General features: G+C 52.0%; 6 protein-coding genes and 1 non-coding gene across 7 annotated transcripts; 3 read left to right on the forward strand and 4 right to left on the reverse strand.

Annotated features, from left to right (window-relative positions):
• Positions 1-141: 141 nt before the first annotated feature.
• On the reverse strand, positions 142-2,691 carry LRP88_13071 (uncharacterized protein; the record flags this gene model as incomplete). The annotated part of the gene is made up of 3 exons (XM_083249453.1): positions 142-1,640; positions 1,688-2,542; positions 2,592-2,691. The coding sequence occupies 3 exons, from the start codon at positions 2,689-2,691 to the stop codon at positions 142-144; spliced, it is 2,454 nt and encodes an 817-aa protein (XP_083093787.1).
• Positions 2,692-3,675: 984 nt separating this feature from the next.
• Positions 3,676-5,097, reverse strand: LRP88_13072 (uncharacterized protein; the record flags this gene model as incomplete). The annotated part of the gene is made up of 1 exon (XM_083249454.1): positions 3,676-5,097. One exon carries the CDS (start codon positions 5,095-5,097, stop codon positions 3,676-3,678), a length of 1,422 nt encoding a protein of 473 aa, XP_083093788.1.
• A 1,421-nt stretch (positions 5,098-6,518) lies between these two features.
• LRP88_13073 (D-isomer specific 2-hydroxyacid dehydrogenase family protein) lies at positions 6,519-7,766 on the forward strand (the record flags this gene model as incomplete). The annotated part of the gene is made up of 3 exons (XM_083249455.1): positions 6,519-6,868; positions 6,918-7,114; positions 7,165-7,766. The coding sequence occupies 3 exons, from the start codon at positions 6,519-6,521 to the stop codon at positions 7,764-7,766; spliced, it is 1,149 nt and encodes a 382-aa protein (XP_083093789.1).
• Positions 7,767-9,437: 1,671 nt separating this feature from the next.
• Positions 9,438-10,332, forward strand: LRP88_13074 (RTA1 domain-containing protein; the record flags this gene model as incomplete). The annotated part of the gene is made up of 2 exons (XM_083249456.1): positions 9,438-9,609; positions 9,659-10,332. 2 exons carry the CDS (start codon positions 9,438-9,440, stop codon positions 10,330-10,332), a joined length of 846 nt encoding a protein of 281 aa, XP_083093790.1.
• Positions 10,333-10,849: 517 nt separating this feature from the next.
• Positions 10,850-10,953, forward strand: LRP88_13075. The gene has a single exon. It is a non-coding gene; the product is annotated as a tRNA-Lys (tRNA).
• Positions 10,954-12,068: 1,115 nt separating this feature from the next.
• LRP88_13076 (uncharacterized protein) lies at positions 12,069-12,317 on the reverse strand (the record flags this gene model as incomplete). Its single annotated transcript, XM_083249457.1, has 1 exon — positions 12,069-12,317. One exon carries the CDS (start codon positions 12,315-12,317, stop codon positions 12,069-12,071), a length of 249 nt encoding a protein of 82 aa, XP_083093791.1.
• A 4,132-nt stretch (positions 12,318-16,449) lies between these two features.
• LRP88_13077 (uncharacterized protein) lies at positions 16,450-18,019 on the reverse strand (the record flags this gene model as incomplete). The annotated part of the gene is made up of 3 exons (XM_083249458.1): positions 16,450-17,516; positions 17,577-17,760; positions 17,819-18,019. The coding sequence occupies 3 exons, from the start codon at positions 18,017-18,019 to the stop codon at positions 16,450-16,452; spliced, it is 1,452 nt and encodes a 483-aa protein (XP_083093792.1).
• Between the last annotated feature and the right edge of the window lie 501 nt (positions 18,020-18,520).

Here is an 18,520-nt window from a genome sequence, read left to right on the forward strand (position 1 = left end):
AATAATTGAACAGAAACATATTGGGAATCGAATTTTGCATAAAGTTATAAGAATATGATAGAGCTATATACAGGCCTAACAGCTATAAACTTCAGGAGACCGAGTCTCACTCGTCTCATATCCATGTACCAAAGTCATTCATCATAAATCCCGATGAGGATTATACTGGATAGGCCTGCAGACAAAGTTATCAAACCGCATAAAGTTATCCCCAGTTTTCTTCGACTGGGGACTCGCCGCGTAGATCCAGATCGTGTCCGTGTTGCCGGTGGCCGTGAACTGGATGTTGCCCGTCCACCAGCGGCCGGTGTCCGAGGCTCGGACGGGCCAGTCCTCGTCGATCTTGTCGTCGTTCCACCACATGCGGAAGTAGGGCACGTACGTGCCGAGGTTGCCCTGCGAATCCAAGAGCTGGACCTCGTAGTACTTGTCAAAGTAGTACTCGAAGGTGCAGGCGAAGCGCACGCCCTTGCACGTCTTGGCGTCCTGCCAGAGCCTGATCTCAAGGTTGTTGTAGAGCTTGTCAGTCTCCAGGACGGTGCCGTGAGGGTCGCCGCCGCCAAGCGTGCGCTTGAAGAAGCGATACGCTGAGGTGACTGACTCGTACCAGGGGGTATTCCTGTAGGAAATGTCCATGTTGCCGTCGGCGATGGGGATCGCGCAGGTCTGGGTGGCGGCGGCGCGGGCGGTCACGGTGGACTCGATGCCGATGGTGGAAGTGTAGGTGGATGTCTGGCCGTTCTTGACGGTGGTGACGGTTGTCACCTTGGTGGTGGAGATGACACCGATTGTGGATGTGGCCTCCAGAGACACGGTGGTCGTGGCGTCGGTGAAGATGGTGGCAGTGTAGGTGAACTTGTTGATATCCGTGACAAGAACAGGCTTTGTCTGCGTGAGAACGGCATTCACAGTCTCGTCAGCGGTGGATAGAGCAGTCGAAGTGACATCGACTGTGGTCTCAACGGTGGAAGTGAACAGAGAGGTCGATGTCGCTTCAACCTCGATGGTATGACCGACGGGATGGATCTTGGTCTGGATATCCAAGAGCTGCTCAGTTCGAGTGATCTCTACCCATGTGTATCCAGTCTTGATACCCTTGAGGGTGATGTGATCGGTGACAGAGACCTCGTCGGTGACATCAGTCACATACGAGTTGGTGGTGAAGTAGGTGACGGTAGTCTCATCCACGGGCGTCGAGTAAACAGTGGCGAGGACGTCCTCGGTCACTGTCTCCTTGCCGAAGCTAGTGGTGCCATCGACAACCACTGTGTGAGTGGAAGTCTTGCCCTGGGTGACGGTGACGACATTAGCCACCGTAACAGTGACTGTTTCCCTGTGGACAGTTCCAACAGCAGTAGACTGGCCCACGACGGTGGTGTAATCGGTCCTTGTCTCGACAGCAGCGCTGCCAGAGACATCCTCATAGATGGTGCGCGTAGAAAGAGGGAAGGTGACGATGCATGAGCAGGCGCTGCGGAAGTGAGTCTCGCCGAACTGGTCGAGCCAGTCTTGTTCGGGGCTGCTTTCACCACGAGCATCGAGACCGGGTGTGGGAAGCGAGCGCTTCTGCTGCCACCAGGGGAAGACCTGCTCGGTGTAGTCGACGGTAGTGACGGTGCGAGTGTTGGTGTAGGTAGAGACTTGGGAAATGTTAGTGTGGATTGAAGAACAGGAGATGTTGACTTACAGTACTCGGTGGTCCAGTCGTTTGTGGAGGCTGTGCTTGTCGACACGTCTGTCTCGGTTGATGTGACCACAGTCTTGAAGGAGGTTCCAGTGTTTGTCGAAACCTCGAATGTCGTCGTCGTCACAGTAGTCGATGTCGTATCCGTAGACTCGATCGTGAGAGTGGAAGTCGGCACAGTAACGACGTCGGTAGAGGTGTACTGAGTGTGCGTGCGCGTCGACGGGACAGAGTGAATGACAAAGGTACGCGACTCTGTAACCACGAGTGTAGCGCCGGGGGCGACCTTGACATAGGTACCAGTGGTAACGTAGTCGGTGGTTGTCGTGAGGATGGTCTCAACGCTGGTCGATGTCTCCGTGACGACATCAACGGATGTAGATGTCGTGATATACTCGGTGGCGGTGTACTCGACAGAGGTCTCCGTCTCTACCTCGATAGTGACTGTCCTGATGCGCGTGGAGCCGACGTGGTCGACCTCGGTCTTCTCGATCGTGCGGATCGAGGCAGGGGCAACAAGCGTAGTCGTACCGACAGTGCGCTGAACAGTTTCGGCATCAACAACAACGCTATCGCTGTTGCGGACAGTCTCGGTGACAACCTCATCAGAAGCTGTCACATAGACGGTTGTGGGTTCGGCGCTGACAGTCTCGGTGCCTCCGCCATAGTACTCCGTCTCCGTGACGACTTCATTATCCGTCTGGGTGATGGTCACAACAACAGTTTCGGTCGAGGCAGAGTTTGTACCAGAAACAGTGGTGACAGGCTGAAGAGCAGAGGTACAGACGCCCTCAGCATACTCCTTGTGGGCGTTGAAGATGACGATGAGAGGGTCATTCTTCCACTGAGAGACCTGGCCTACCACAAGTCAGTCAACATTCAGCTTCAAGCGCTTCAAAGGACTCACAGTAAGCAGTGGGGCCCGACGGAATACAAACAGCAGCGAAAGCACTCAAAGAATTGGATGCCTCCGCCAGGAAAAGCGAGCGGACAAGACGGCGAGCCATCTTTAGACGTTCAACGACCAAGCTTCAAAGAGCGATAGAGAGAAAAAAGCCACAAGCCCAAACGTCCGCCTAGCGGATGGGGGGGGATAGAGCGCCTTTATTTCCCATGCAGCCATTTAACCCTCTTCCCCGACTTTCCCGAGCATTTCGTTCTAGACTGGGACCTTTGGTCTGACATGTTGGCTCTACCGTCTAAACTATTGAAAACCCACCGGAGCTGAAAAAAGCAGAACAGACGGTTGATAGCGAGAGGAACGGGGTCCTGACAGGGGTGCCCCTGGGATCGCCAGGGGCGCTTGTGGCCTGGAAGGGCTTAGTCGGCGGCGAATGCGAGGGACTATCGATTTCGAGATCGCGTAGTTTTTAGATCTAGAGTCAATATGGCAAGGATGTCAGGGTTCGTGAAAGGCATCACACGATGGTCAAAGAAGGATCGACCAGTGGGAGGATGTGCAATGAGGGTGAAGCTGAGCTCTGTGGCAAGATGCTGCGAGGTGTGACCTGGCCGATATTGAACTAGTCTTTCAGCCTTGGTAATTGAAGCCCAAGATCAAGACCAACGGAGTTATCCCCTCTGCCTCTTTCGTGTTCAATATTCCCCGTGGCGTCGCCGGGGCTTCGGGCCTTATGCTTAATTGAGGCTTCTGGCGCTACGCTCACGGATTTAAGGCGTTGATGGGTTGGTGGCTTGAACGTTGAAGCCCCTAAAGGGCGCCGTTTATCCGTCAAAGACTTGGCGTGGATCTTAGAAAGAAAGATGCAATGGAGGCGTGAAGTGCAGTTGCTGATAAGAATTAGTGCTGTTGTATTGCTATGTACACGGTTTCCGTCTACTAACAAAGAGAATGTTCGGGTATCTCGACTGTGAAAAACATGTCCACCAACGCCAACAAACAATCACGTCCCAACCAAGCCACTCCAACTCCCAGGCCGTGTTCCTCCTTGGCCTTGTTGCTTTCTGACCTGTCACCACCTGCCTGACCCTTACATCCGCTTGGGGTTCAGATACGACATCATTTCCTGGTAAGCCCGCACTATGGACGTACCCATGGCCTCAATCATGGTCCAGATCCGGTGCGGAATATACTGGATCAACCACAGAATGCCAGCGCCCATATACCAAATGCACTTACCCAAGGTACCAAACAGCGCCTTGAGCATGTCGTAAGTCATCTGACCGAATGACATGATGAACGCGCCAATGGCCTTGGGCGCGTCGACAAAGATGGCGCGGGCAAGGAAGCAGAAGCCATCCCAGATATCCTGTAGCGTAATGTTGCTGAAAAAGGATACGACGGCCATGATGGCTGTGTGTAGGAGGGAGAGGAGGCGTGAAAAGACGTCGATGATGGCCTCGCCTATGCGCTTGAAGCCTCGACCGATCCATTTGAGAAAAACCATGACGGCGCCAGGGATCTTCTTGATCGTCTTCCAGATAGCGACGGCGATGGCCTTCAGAATGGGTGGGATCTCCTTGATGCCCTTCCAGACAGCCTTGCCGCAGCGCTTGATATTGCCAGGCAGTTCAACAACCTCCTTCACGATCTTGGCAGGCAGTTCTTTCGCCATCCGCTTGCAAGCGGCAGCCATCCGATGTCGGCGTTTCCATATCCCCTTGCCGACTTCCTTGGGTAGTTCGTACACGAGAAGAACGGGGCAATCCCAGAAGAGGACTTTAAGGAAGTGACCGAGACGATTCCATGCGCGACGAATCCGCTCCATCTGTTTGTGATGCGCTGTCTTCCAACGGAGCCACGCGCCACCGCGACGAGCGGGGAGGAAGTCGACGATCTCGCGATGACCGTTGATGGCAGCTAAACGAAGAGCGATAGCACCATCGGGCGCGATCAAGCTATCATCGGCTCCGTAGTCCTTCATTAGAACCTTGACCAATGCCAAGTGACCTCGTTCGGCGGCAAGCATCAACGGTGTTCGCTCGGGTCGTTCGTCATCGCTCAGGGTTTTCGAGGTATCAGGGCGTCCAAAGGCATTGACTGTTGCGCCGAGTGCGACAAGCCGGCTCACCATGGGCGTTCTGCCTGCGCGCACAGCAGCGAGGAGGGGAGTCTCGTGAACGCGACTCGTCGTATCTGGAGAAACCCATCCGCGCGATATAAACTCGGCAACAAGATCATCGTGGCCGTTTTCGATCGAGGTGAAGAAGGAGTCGACGATATCCCTCTCGAGACGATACGCTTCGTGGTAACTCGTCCAGTCCGAATCAGAAGTCAGGCGCTGGAGATTTGTAGTTTTCGCGATGGGCGAATGGAGGATGGGAAACTCGACGGCGGACGCGCGCTCGATTCTATTCAGGAGGTCGCCATCGTCGGTGGCAGAGTACGTCGGAACTGGAAGATCCGACTCGTGTGGAGGAGGAGTCGTTGACATGGATGACAAGGAGGCCATAGAATGCGGGGATCGAGAAATATGATGCTGGAAGAATAATCCAAAGTCACGGTTGATGAAGGGAAAGGGGTGAATCGCTCCTCATGGGGAGAAAAGAGGCCAGTTTTGAAGCCATCGTGACTGTCGGTGGCTGACCCCAAGGCGTCCTTTGGCGTTCAGATATTATAGCGTCGGGCTGTGTGAGTGGCCAGGCAGCGCCCAAAAGCGTGAAGTCATCTCCGTTGGAAATGGGAGCTGAGGGCTCAGCCACCACCAGCAGGGACGTTTAGCGGTTCAGGTGGTTACGTTTCGGCGGCGAGTCGCTGGAAGAGGCCTGGGAGAGTTGCTAGCGTAGGCTGTTCGGAGGGCGCCTGGTGCTGCACAGCCACGAGAAAGCGATAAGGCTGAGGTGGACTCGGATGCATCAGAGCGATAAGATAACAGTCGCCATGATTCACCATGAAAGTTTAGCTGCATAAAACGGCATAAGGTGCATAAAATATTAGCATCTCAATCCCAAATTCAGGCCATCCTAAGTGTTAGGATGCCCGAGGAACATTAGCATTTTCTTTTTGTTTGGCAAGTCTTCTGATCTTGTCGCCCAACATGCAGTATTGACAATAACACAGATAGATACGGACCAAGGCCAAAGAAGTCACCCTCCTGTCCTTTAAGTCAATGTTGATTTGCGGCGAATTGTTGTTGTTTATTCTTGGCTACCCTACGCCTCTACCCTCATCGTTGTTGGACGAGATGCAGTACCAACCCGTTCATTTGGATCGCCTTCTGGATATAAGGCCATGATGAACTTGTGGAAGATGGCAAGGGTATCGTTTCGGAGGTTGTATGTTCTCAACTGGAGTAGTATGCAGTGAAATCAATGGTCCAATCGCACTTAACTCCCTGTCCAGCAACGTGACCATGCTTTGACTCTCCCCCACTTGCTGCCGACTCCGGTTACTGATAGCTTGTGATAGGCAACAAGATGGTTACAACCGATAAGCAATCAAGATACCAATGCTAACGATACTCATACAGAATTAGTCCCGATCGTCTACGAGCACGTTATGCCGACCTGTTCTCCCACAACTCACCGGCTGCGGGCCCATTTCTGAAGCCCGTCCCGACCAACCCTCCTCCGACCCAATCCATCGACAAACATGTTTCCCCCGATAAGTCGCTCTGGGCTATAATGGCAACATCTGCACTATCCATCCTCAAGACACATCTTCCCCATCTGACTCATCCACTCGCTGTTCAACATCCCCCAAAGACGTCAGATTGCCCCACCTTGACGACACTTGAAGCCTCCATCACGACTACGGATTTGTCATCCCCAAGACGCCTATACTCGGCTCCCACTGCCGACTTGATCTCACTCAAAGGCCGCATTGAACCCGGTTGATCTAGATTCGATCTCTCATCTGTCCAGATCCGCGACCATGACGCTTATCAAGACCCTCACCAACAAGACCCTCAAGGGCCACAAGGCCGTCATCTTCACGACTGTGCCCGCGCCGCAGTCGCAGCTCGACCGCATTCAGGAGCAGTTTCCCGATCTCAAGATTGTAACTCGTCTTCAGCCATGGGGTGCTCCTCTCGACCCGGATTTCAAGGAGGAAGAGTGGAAGGATACGACTGTGCTGTTGACTGCCACCATTCTTCCCACCAGGGAACAGGCGCCTCATCTTCAATATGTTCAGTTGACCAGTGCGGGCGCGAACCATATTGTTGATAGGCCCCTCTTTTCGGGGACGAATATCCCATTTTCCACTGCCAATGGAGTTCACGGGTAAGCGACCCTCAATTGCAGCACTTTGACGGAAACTGATCTCCGGCAGGCCTCAGATCGCTGAGTGGATCGTCAGCACTTTCCTGACGTTCCAGCATCACCGTAAGCATATTATAACCTTGGCTTTCCAGACTTTGGACTCACATCACTCGCAGTCAAGGATTATTGGAAGCTCCAGGAGGAGGCCAAGTGGAAGAGGCTCCACCAGAACCCTGAAGATGCCGAAGATACTGTCGGCAAGCGGATGTATGACAAACCCCCCCTATCCACTGAGCTGAACTAACTATCTCGAAGAGGCATTCTGGGCTACGGTAGCATTGGCCGTCAGACCGCCCGCGTGGCCAAGGCCCTGGGCATGGACGTCCATGCCTACACCCTCCACCCCCGTCCAACTCCCGAGTCGCGCAGGGACGACTCGTACTCACCCGAAGGACTTGGTGACCCCGAGGGCGCATTCCCCAGCAAGTGGTTTTCTGGCGGCTCCAAGGAGGACATCCATGCTTTCCTGGGCTCTGACCTCGATCTCCTCGTCATCGCCACGCCCCTCACAGCAAAGACAAAGAACCTGATCGCCAAGCCCGAGTTTCAAGTCCTCAGCAAGAAGAGGACGTTTGTCACCAACATTGCACGCGGACCCATCGTCAACACTGACGATTTGATCGAGGCACTCAACACGGGTGTTATCCGAGGTGCTGCGTTGGATGTCACAGATCCAGAGCCTCTGCCTGATGGCCATCCTCTCTGGAGCGCCAAGAACATCACCATTACTCCTCACATCAGTGCTGCGTCGGCGGCGTATTACTATAGACTTTTGGATATTTTCAGGTTGAATCTGGAGAGGTTGAGTCAAGGGAGGGAGGATCTGATTAACAAGGTCAACCGCAAGGAGGGATACTGAGGGCAGGTGTTTATGAAAGGGTAAAGGAAAAGAACATGGGGTTTGGTTTTAGTCACTACAAGGGTTCGAAATGTATTTCTGCCTCTTGTTCTCCCGCATGAATGCACCGTTCTCTGCATTTGTTTAAATTTCGTCCCCGATTCACCACCAGTCCCTCTCAACTAGGTATCCAAAGGTTTGATCCTCTGGCTCTTCCTGATCATTGATGTATGCGGAACACCAAACAACTTCAGCACACCAACCTCCTCAAATCCAGCCCCTCGATATAGCGGAAGTCCCGCGGGCGTAGCAACCAGGTAACATTCTTCCCCAAACTTGTCGGCTTCTTCAAAGGCCCCTTGTAAAAGCATTTTACCAATGCCTCTTCGTTGTTGGCTGGGGTCAACTCCAAGCATTTCGAGATCTATAATGGTCAGTTAGTTTACGCTGGGCCGGAGGTTGGGAAATTGAGAACTCACGCCACACGTTGTGAGATCCCTTTTCTCCAAATCGCTTCGAGTGATCTTCGCCAAGAACTCTCTTCATTTCGTTAAAGGCAGCATGGTCGAGCGTTGCGCATGGAGGTTTGATGGGTGCAGGCTCTGGCTTCCCATGTTCCTCGCCCCGTACTGGCTTCTCCCATAGTGCGAAGCCTACGACTTTACCGGATAGTGCCTCATCAACCGCGACTATCAAGATAGTTCGTTTGGAATGAAATCTATCAGTTTTTCGCGCAAGTCTCCACGGTCTTGCTGCATGGGCATAAGCCTCGCCCTCGGGCTTCAGGTGAGGAGGGAAGAGATGGGCCGAGATGGCATCTGTTTCTGGATTGAATGACGCCGTTGCAACGTCAGCAACAGCGTCAAGGTCGTTATCTGTGGCAATTCGAAGTCGCAGCGTCATGTTGAATTCGGTGAGTGTTTATAGTTGCCGAGATCGGCGTCGAAACGGGATGTGATGGGTAATCGCGCAAGGCGGGGAAAAGAAAACCCTCGGAAGTAGAACTGCTCCCGGACCGTAAGTCCATAACCATGATGTTAGGTGATTAGGTATCTGAGACAAGGGACTCAGTAGTTGAATACCGAAATGCCCCAAGGAAAATGCTGAACAACCGTCTTTTAAAAACCGCGTATTGTACTCCAGGGTTAAGATGACTCTTAGGCGCTTAAGTGAGGAGAATGTTCAAAATTCTTCATAGGTATTTGAATATACCTTGAATATTCATGTACAACACCATTCTAGTCTTCGCCTCTCGTCTGTCTGGTCTTCAAATCCCAGCCAATCCGACAACGAGAATGAAAGCACAACGCGAAGTGAGGCATCAACCCAATCAAAGATTAACAGCTATTGCGACGCCCATGTTCCACCAGCACAGGTCCAGGCACTAGGCGATGGAATAATTTTCGCTTTCGTATTCTTAATTTTCGTATCTCAAGTTCCCAGTGTTGCCAATCACGTTCTGCCTGACATGCAATTCAGGGTCCCTGCGCTTCACTTGTAACAACATTAAACGTATCAAACCCGTAAAATAGACTATTGGCTGTTTCGAGGCCAATTTCGTTCAAAATAGCACCGATGACATATGCCACTTGCGGAATAAAACCCCGGCGCGTCGCCCTGTTGGGAGACTTTCCTTGTGCTCTTTTGCCAGCCAAGACCTTCTCATTGATCTGGATCAGAAACAACGGCAAGATGGGTCTCGTTCAGTTTGAAGATGGCAAGGTCCTTTACTACCCTTATACCCCATCAAGGGCGGCTGGTTTCATCTTCATGGCCCTCTTTGCCGTTGTTACGATAATTCATATCGCCGGCGTCAGACGTTACAAGACCAATTACTTCATCCCGATGGTGCTGGGTGGCATCTGTAAGTCTTGGTCCACTAACACGGCAAAACCGTCTCTGATTATCTGCAGGTGAAACATTCGGTTACTATGGCAGAGCCTGGGCCGGCAGCAACCCAAACTCGCCCAAGCCCTTCATGCTTCAGCTCATGCTCATCCTCGTTGCCCCCGTTTTCGTATGCGCCACCCTTTACGTCACACTCGGCAGATATAAACAAGTCCTCCTTGGGCAGCCAAAACGAAAATGCAGTCCGACGTCCCTATTTATCCTGACCGATATTATCGCATTCTGCACACAGATTGGAGGGTCACTGGTACAAGTCACGGGCAACATCAAGATCATGAAGATCGGAGACAAAGTCGTCCTGGGAGGCCTATTGTTCCAACTCTTTGTGTTGGCGATATACTTTTACCTGGTTTTCAGGTTCTACAACAAGGCTTGTCGGGAGACTCTGTTCGCTGGGATTTGGAAGCCCTACGTCTGGATGCTGGGTGTTTCCGTCATCGCCATCTGGATACGCAACCTTGTCAGGGCCATCGAGTTTGTCCAAGGTTTTCATGGCTTCATCAGTGAGAACGAAGCTATGTTGTATGTGATGGATGCGTCGCTGATGCTTGGCGTCATGGTGGCGATTCTTATTTTCCACCCCGGTCGGTTGTTGTCCCAGGGGCAGGGGAACAAGGTTCATAGTACGGACTTTTCAACGGCGGATAGGAACGAGTTGGCTTGGATGAATAGAGGATAGCCATTGTGTTAGAATTGGGATGAGCTGCCTGGACTAGACAGCACTTGATTAACATGGCAGTCGGAGCAGTACGCCAAATGCCCAAACTAAGGTTCTTGGCCCTGTACAATACCAGCAGCTCTCACGTCGGATACTTTAACTATGAAATGATGGAGGATATGCCAATGCTGAGCATTAGGTGTAGCTGGCCGTTCAAGGTGGCTGAAAATTGTCTGGAATCTTGGCAGGCCGTTTTCAAAGGTGATGGGAATGGTGACGTGAAATGGTGTATTGAGAGGTTACCTATACGGAGGGTTAGGTTCCTTGTATCAATGATTTTGAAGCGAAATTAATACTTGACTTATCACAGCCTTAATTTCCTTGTTGGGTATTCGTGAAGGAGCTGTCTAGCTTTGCTTGAGTGCACCAAACCGCCAAGTCGAGGCCGGAGAGATACAGCAGAGGCAATCCGTGCAAGCATCATACAGCGACACAGTCTTGACACCAATCTCGAAGCCGTCGTGCAAAAACAGATTGGGCCCGGTTAGCTCAATCGGTAGAGCGTGAGACTCTTATCTTGCGCATCTAAGTGCAAATGAGTACGCGATCTCAAGGTTGCGGGTTCGACCCCCGCATCGGGCTTTTCCTATATAAACACGTATTTTTTTTGCTAGTCGTATCTTTTTTTGTCCCTATACACTCTCCGTTACTTGGGGTTCTGGGAATAATCATCTTTTGTTTACTTGACTTGCACATGTCTAAGAGACAAGTGTTGAAAACAGGGTCAGTCTGCGAATGCCCCTGACAAGTTGCTCGAGGCTATTTTTCCGTAAGCAGAGAGTTACAGCGCCTCATCTCGTGCGTAGTCCAGGCCCCTGGACAAGAGGTTCGTTTTCTTCCTATCATCGGGCACATGATTACCATTGGAAAAGCGTTGATAGGTGAACCGTGACAACGGTTATGAAGTGTATCGACCCCCTTGATGCACGGGATTCATGCACGTCGCCAAGAACTGTTGGCAACGCCCGACGTAGACGTGGATGTAGGCTCACTCCAGCCACAAGCATGAAGTAGGCGATTTATCGTAGCTGGCGTCCAATCTCTTGAGGCTTGTGTCAATCTGGTGCGGCTCAGCAGCCAGGATATCACCATACGTGGCTCGCTGGCGGCAAGTCAGGTTTCGTGTCACCAGTGGCTTGAAAGCTGCAGGTAGGCACTCCGTAGGCAGAACCGCATTCGTATGCCACCTGTCAGTCTCGGAATGCGCCGTAACCCGACGGACCTGCGTGTTTGCCGAAATCAGGCTGTGGTCGGCGAGGCGTCCTTCACAGCACCTTTAGTACTCATGGAGGGGTGAATCAGGCTGAGTGTAAATTCCAAATCGCTTTTACATTCATCGCAATTGCGAGTAACGGAATTTTCAAATTGAACGCAATTGCGAATTACAGAGAGGTTGATAGAGAGATGATGGCCTCCATATGGCGAGAGGACAACCTCGGTCATGTTTTGGTAGACAGAAACGATCATGTTTACACTATCTTTGCTCTATTACCTAGAAAGCCTCTCGATTTTGAACGATTCAATACCCAACACAGCCCTTGTACACCCTTTTTAATTCCTTTGATCCGAGCCAGCCTTTTGTCCGGTGCCGCTTTGTTTGTTGGCATAGCCGGTACTCGCGCATAACACCGTTGCTCCGCCCCTGACGCCATGTCCCTGAAGATGAGAATGAGATTGTTTGCAAGCGCAGACGATGCCTAACCGCCCCTTGCATTGCCTCTCATATCCTGGTTCATCTTGTTCTCGATGGCTTGGATAGAATTCTTGGGGTCCTGACCCTTGTGGTCCAGTTGGGCCTCGAGGGCCCTGAGCTGGGCGTTCATTTCGTCGACTCGGTCGTGGACTGTCGGGGCGTCGACGCCCATGGCCAAGCGACCATGAACAGTCGATGGGCCACCAGCCTTCAGGAGTCGGCGCAGCAAGAGCTGTGTCGGAGCGGAGACCATGTTCACTGAGGTTGCTCTCGTTGTATTTGCACTGCATTTCTAGTCAGTGCGTGCTGTGAAAGGGCGCCTCAACCGATGGCCAAGTAAGCTGCTAACATTTCTTTGTTCTTTGTTCTTCTATCCTTTGTGGGTGCTAGGTGTAACGCTATCTCGGTGTGCACAAGTGTAGGCAACCATCAACTTCGGACTCGGGATGAATGATAAGAAGGCAGGTCACAAAGGCAGGTCGGCGAGTTTTATGAGTCCGCCAGTCACTACCGAATAGACGGGGGACGTATCTTATGCGCCCTCGCCATACTCGCCGGTTGAGCAAAGATACTGAGACATCCAAATACAGTTCGCTTCACAGCCACCTCAGACCAAGCACAACATACTGGCCACTATTGGGTGCTTCAAGTCTCCGAGGGGGAATCGGACAAGGGTGTATCATGCTCGGACGAGTTCCCCGGAGCCGAGGACATGCCGCTATTGGATCTTACTACTGCACCGGCATGCATGCCTCGTCGACATCTCGCCCGGCTTCTGAGGCAGGTGTACAGCAGCGTCACATCGGCCGGCGTGGAAGCTGTCAATACATCGCAGCTATCGATTCTCATGCCCTGATCGGGACTATGATTGACAATGAGCCGCCACTAGGGCTTTCTTGGCCGCTCAAGGCAGAGCTGAGAGAGTTGAAACGAACCGCGTCATCTGGAGCTGCACGCAAGGATGTGACCAGTGCCAGCCAACTCGCCTTATCCACTTGAGGCTCTGCTCGGGCATGGCTCCTTCCCCGCGCTGCAGTTTCCCTTGAAGCTCCTCTCTCGGATGGAGCCGATTTTCCGGCCTTCCTCGAACTGCTGAGCGTGGGAAACAGCGTGGACTCTGCATCAACATCCTTCGCCAGCATCACACGTTTAACTTCCGCCATCACTAACCATCACTTCCCATCAGATTATCTACTCGTGTTGTCGAATACTCTCGTTCGCCTCCAAACAGCCGCCAAGATGCCCGGATATCGACTTGCCTGCCCTTTCAGCGGCGGTGGACTTACCAAAGGCCATTGCTGTGAAGATGGCTCAATCCACATGGATAAACTGAGGTTCGAAATACCGCTACATTGGCCGGGGACTGTCTTCTTGCTAACTTCCACTGATAGAAGTCACCTCAGATATTTTCACACATGCAACTGCCCCGACCCCTCCGTATGTGCCAAACCGCGACACGTGTCCAAAGAACTTGTCGACCGCATGATCGCCATCTCTTACGACAAACAACTTTCAAAAATGGATCGATGGGCGAAGATGTATCAAGAAGCCTTTCCTACCCACAGAAGAGTTCCAGGCCCATGTGTGCCCCGTGTCCGCTACACCCTGAGTCTTGCCCAACATCCTGGGTCCGAGTTCAAGAACGCCATGATACGTCGCTTGGTCCGAGGCGAACGATCGAGTGAAGAAAAGGCAAACAAGGACTTGCAGAGCTTCTTGAAACGGTTGCCACTCTTTTACGACGTACTCAGTCACCCCGAGGTTTGGAAGCGGGAAAGGTCCTCGGTCAGCGATGAGTCTGGTGATGAAGTTGATGAACCATCCATTGTGCAGCCCGTGGAAGTCGCAGAACCCGCAGCCCACGAGGAGACCAATCTTTCTATTCAACAAGATGACGGAGCCGCCGATGAAAAGCCCGATACCCAGGCCGGACAAGAGACTCCCCCTTCAGCTTCAACGTCAAGTTAGATAGTTGCGCACCTGTTGGAGTCGGAGCCAGGGCCGAATGAGGCTCATTACAGCCATCATCAGAGGTCGAACACAGTTTGAGCGTCTAATTAGGCGTGTAGGGAGGTACCCCAACTATTGAACGACCTGGGCGACTCATAGCTAGTTGCCCTCCTGAGCATGTATACTAGAGCAGCGTTGATCAATTTACATGGGTTGAGTTCTTCCCCACAGATATGCAGATGTGACATTCCCGAGTGTGTTCAATGATTGGCAAATCAGTAGCTATGATCGAGGCTTAATCTGTATATATGCAGTAGTCTAGTTTAGGTTGAAGTTCGACGAAATATGCTCCATCAGGACGTGGACAGGGTGCATAACGGATCATACCGGCACAGCTATACTGGATACTACCTTGGCGAGCGAGACGTCAGAAAGCGGGCTTGGTGACACCCCGGATTCCGTCACGTTGGATCTTGCGGTGGCTTGAACGCACAGCGATGTGAGGTTGTTCACATTCGGTCGATTCTGGGGCGGGTAGTGGAATCTAACGGTGTGCCACTACCGATAGTTCAAGACCTCCCCGTAAACAGCCAGTCAAAAGCGCACAGTGACTCACTACGGGAATGAAACATGCATCCGTCTGCGTCTGGAACAAGTGGCTTGTGCCCGACTCGAGAAAGCTGTTGGGTAATACCAGCTGGACAAGGCGCGCGTTGAGAAGATGGCCGTGGCTGTGGGAATTACAGTACAAATGTGCGAGAGAAAAGGGAAAACGGTGCCAAGGAAGGAAGGGGCTTGGCTCTTACGGTGACGAGTGTGCCAAGACGGTCCAGACCGGATTTTGAGCAGGGTTATGTTGGTGTTGTTGGATGGCTTCATGGGGTTGACCGAGAGCGAGATAGAGAGGGCCGTTGGCCTCCGACGGTTGGGAGGCTGAATAACATCGAGAACAGCTCCCTCGCATTTATCAACTCTGTATCAGTTGGATCTTTGATCTCAAGGCTGAGGCCGCAGACGGCGTTGGTGACGCTTCTCACACCCCTGCAAACCATCTGTCAATCTCATTTGTTCGTGCGTACCAGGTTCTTCTGCTAGCCTTCATTGGCTATTTTCAGCATCACAGGGCCCTTTTGTCAGCGATGAAACAGGGCTTGGGGTCAACATCCATGTTAACGTCCACTGGTATCCTGAGTATTTCCCCCAACTCTGCTGCCATTCATTACTTGGCGACAGAAAACGAAGGGGTCGTACGTGACTTGAAATATATCAACCAACAGACCCGGCCGATTCCTAATTCAGTTATCGCCGAATCACTGTTACTCTCTCCTTGATGCGCGTGTCGTCGGCGCGCTTGTCAAAAGATGTCATCCTGGTGCGACTCCGCCACTATCTGGTCTTTGGACCCCTGTAAGATGGAGATCGACCAATCTATACGGGTTATCCAATGCTTGCCAAAGCTTGAATCCTTCGTCGCATGACTGTGCCGGGCGGAGTCTGATGGATGAGGCATTGCTGCGAGTGGCCGCATACGTATAAATGCTCCGGGAATGCCGGATTCTTGATTACTCGTCATATTCGCCTTGGGACTTTACTTTGTCCGCCTCTAACAAATTTCAAGATGAAGTTCATTACTGTGCTGGCTCTTTTGTTGCCAGTGGTCTACGCCCTGCCGTATTCCAGCGACTGGGCCCCCAAAGTCACCAAGGTTCTCAGGGTGGAGAGAGTGGAGGATGCCCACGACCAAGTTGTTTTCGGGCTGCCTCTAGAAGAGATGTCTCAATCAGATACACACGACCAGATCACGCAGCGACCAGTTTCCAGTCTGACAAGCCGACTTCTATTGTTTCTTTCGCGGATATTTGACGATTTTACCGAGAGGATGCGGATTGTTTTGGGGGGAGATGGCCCGGACGTCGCCTATGACAATGATGGGGTTCGATACGAGGTTTCGACACGCTGCGATGAAAACAACAGACGCGTTCGAGTTTTGCGGATAAAAAGCAAAGGGCAGCCTGCCACTTACCGCGTTTGTAAGTTTTCCTTTCCTTGGAGTATTTTGTGCTGCATCGTGTTGCAGTAGCTGACTGATGGCAGATCCGGTATCAGGCGAAGGCGGCGGAGAGTATTGTAGACGATGGAGGGAGAAGTACCCGGAAGCATAATCAATTTTCTTCTCGCTTCATGTTGTTTTCTACTGCCATGGTTATTTGAGGGCTTACAGGCGGATTGGCGCGTTGGCTTGGTCGAATTGGATGGTTATGGCGTATGCGAGTATCGCAAGGATATCCCACAGCTAGAGGCTGAGTGTGAATGTCACTCATTGATACCTCTAGGGAGTACGGCCGTAGTATTCGTGTTTTGCGCGGATAGACGATGGCTGACTAGGCCCTCGTGAATCGAAACTGGACAGTAACGCGGAGGTTACAAACCCGGTTCTATTTGACATTGATCATCTTGGCAACCTGATCTCCTACCTTTCGAGTATCATACTCCGAGATCTTCTTTGCTAACCGCTTCTGAATCTTCAAAGTCCTTTGTGCGACCTCGGGCCACGTCAACTCCTTACCGCCCGTGACAAACGCCCCATCCTTCCACTCAAACTGTTTCACACAGCGCAACTTCCCGTCAAGCTTACGTACTCGTCCATCTATAATGACAGTGTCGATATCTCCGATGCCGGAGTGAAATACGATTGCGCCAATCGGGTCCTGCTGGGCTGCTCCAAACATGGCAGGGCTCATGGCATTGATGACGGTTAGATCGGCTATTTTGCCAACTGCAATACTGCCAATGTCATGCTCCATGCCCAACGCTCTCGCGCCTTGGAGTGTGCCCATATTGTACACCTCTTCGACCTTGTGGAACACATCGTCAGGGAGCATGCCTTTCATGAGGTGCTGCTTGCTGTCGAGGCCGCGAGCAAACTGCAGGCCCACACGCATCTCGTTAACTATGCTGGAGCTGGTTGCGCAGTGACAGTCGATGCCCAGAGAGCAGAGCTTGTCCATTCCAGGCAAGTCATCGCGGAAGCAAACCGACGGACCAACGGCCATGGATTGTTCCGTACTGGGCGTAACCGATACAAAGGCGTTTGCTTCGTGAAGCAACTTTGCATCCTGGAGTCGGATACTCCCGCCATGCGCAAACACGATCTTGTCGTCTAGAAGATCATACTTTTTGAGCAGAGCCGGCACACCGATGGACATGTCACCCTTGAAAATGTTGCAGTGCGATGTGATGACGCTTGCCCCGAGTGACCGGGCTTTATTGAACAGCCCTCTAACTGTGTCCTTCGGGAGGAAGTAGTAGTCGAAGCCGAATCCTAGCTTGACTCGAGAGGCCTTATCGTTTAAAGGACTAGACTTTGCTAGCTCTTCGAACGTGCCCATGACCCAGTCGGCTACGGGCTTGTCATCGAACTTGAGTTGTGGCTCGTGTTGATCAAGGCGAACTGTTGGGGTGTACGCGAAGATGGATCGGATTCCCGAGGAAATGGTCCCAGCTATGGCATGCTTGCCTTGAACCGGTCAGAGTGACATCGGGAATAGACATCAAGACTCACTGTGCTCTCGGCTCCAGTTGAGATGTGCATGGTCGAGCACCGTCGTTGTGCCCGCATCAATGGCCTCCATACACCCGGCTAGATTTCCCCAGAAGCCGTCTTCAGCCGTGAAGTACTTGCTGGCCACAGTTCCTGAACAACTTAGCGTGTGCTCAGTCACTTTTAACATAGCACCCACTGATTCCTAGGTATCGAGAAAAAGTGCAATCGGCAAAGAGTCCTTTGAGAGGAGCCTGCCAGACATGGTGATGCGTGTCGATGAAGCCAGGGGATATGAGCTTGTCAGTGCAGTCGATGATGTCGGCGTCACTTGGAGGTTCGATTTCTGGTTCGATTTTGGAGATGCGATCGCCTTGGATCAAAATGTCTGTTTTTCGAGCAGTGACTTTGTCGTTCTCGCCGTGGAGGAGGACTGTGCCTCCACTGAGCAATAGATAGCCCATCGTGGTTCACAAAGAGGTGTAAGATGAGGTCGGTGGGCATGGAATGGGCCTGGAATTTTAACTGCGAGTGTCATCTTGGTTGTCGATCATCATTATGTCATTCCGTTCTTAGTTCAAGCTTTAATAGCCGTTTCCGGGCGATCTGAGTAAGAATGTCGTCCGCATGCTGACACCGAAATTGGACGAAGAACCTCGGGCTGAAGAGATCATATTTACTCGATCCGAAATACGATGTGCTTTGAAGCAGGGAAGGCTGTGTTCAGATCACTGCTTGGTTAGACGGCTACCTCAACAAAGGATAGGCGTGAGCCCATATGATGAAAAGACTGACGAAATGTTTGATGTACGATTGTAACTTGTATCATCATACGATATGAACGTCTGAATGGTTGTTAGTTTGAAAGATCGGATCGGAGAAGTCTCCGAGAAGAGATCCACCCCCAATGCGTGGGGGTTGGGATGCCTTAAAACGACCTCAAAGCTTCAAATCGATGCAACACT

The sequence above is a fragment of the Fusarium phalaenopsidis genome, assembly GCF_050370095.1.
Source record: "Fusarium phalaenopsidis strain FUZ10S chromosome Unknown contig_32332, whole genome shotgun sequence".
NCBI lineage: Eukaryota > Fungi > Ascomycota > Sordariomycetes > Hypocreales > Nectriaceae > Fusarium > Fusarium phalaenopsidis.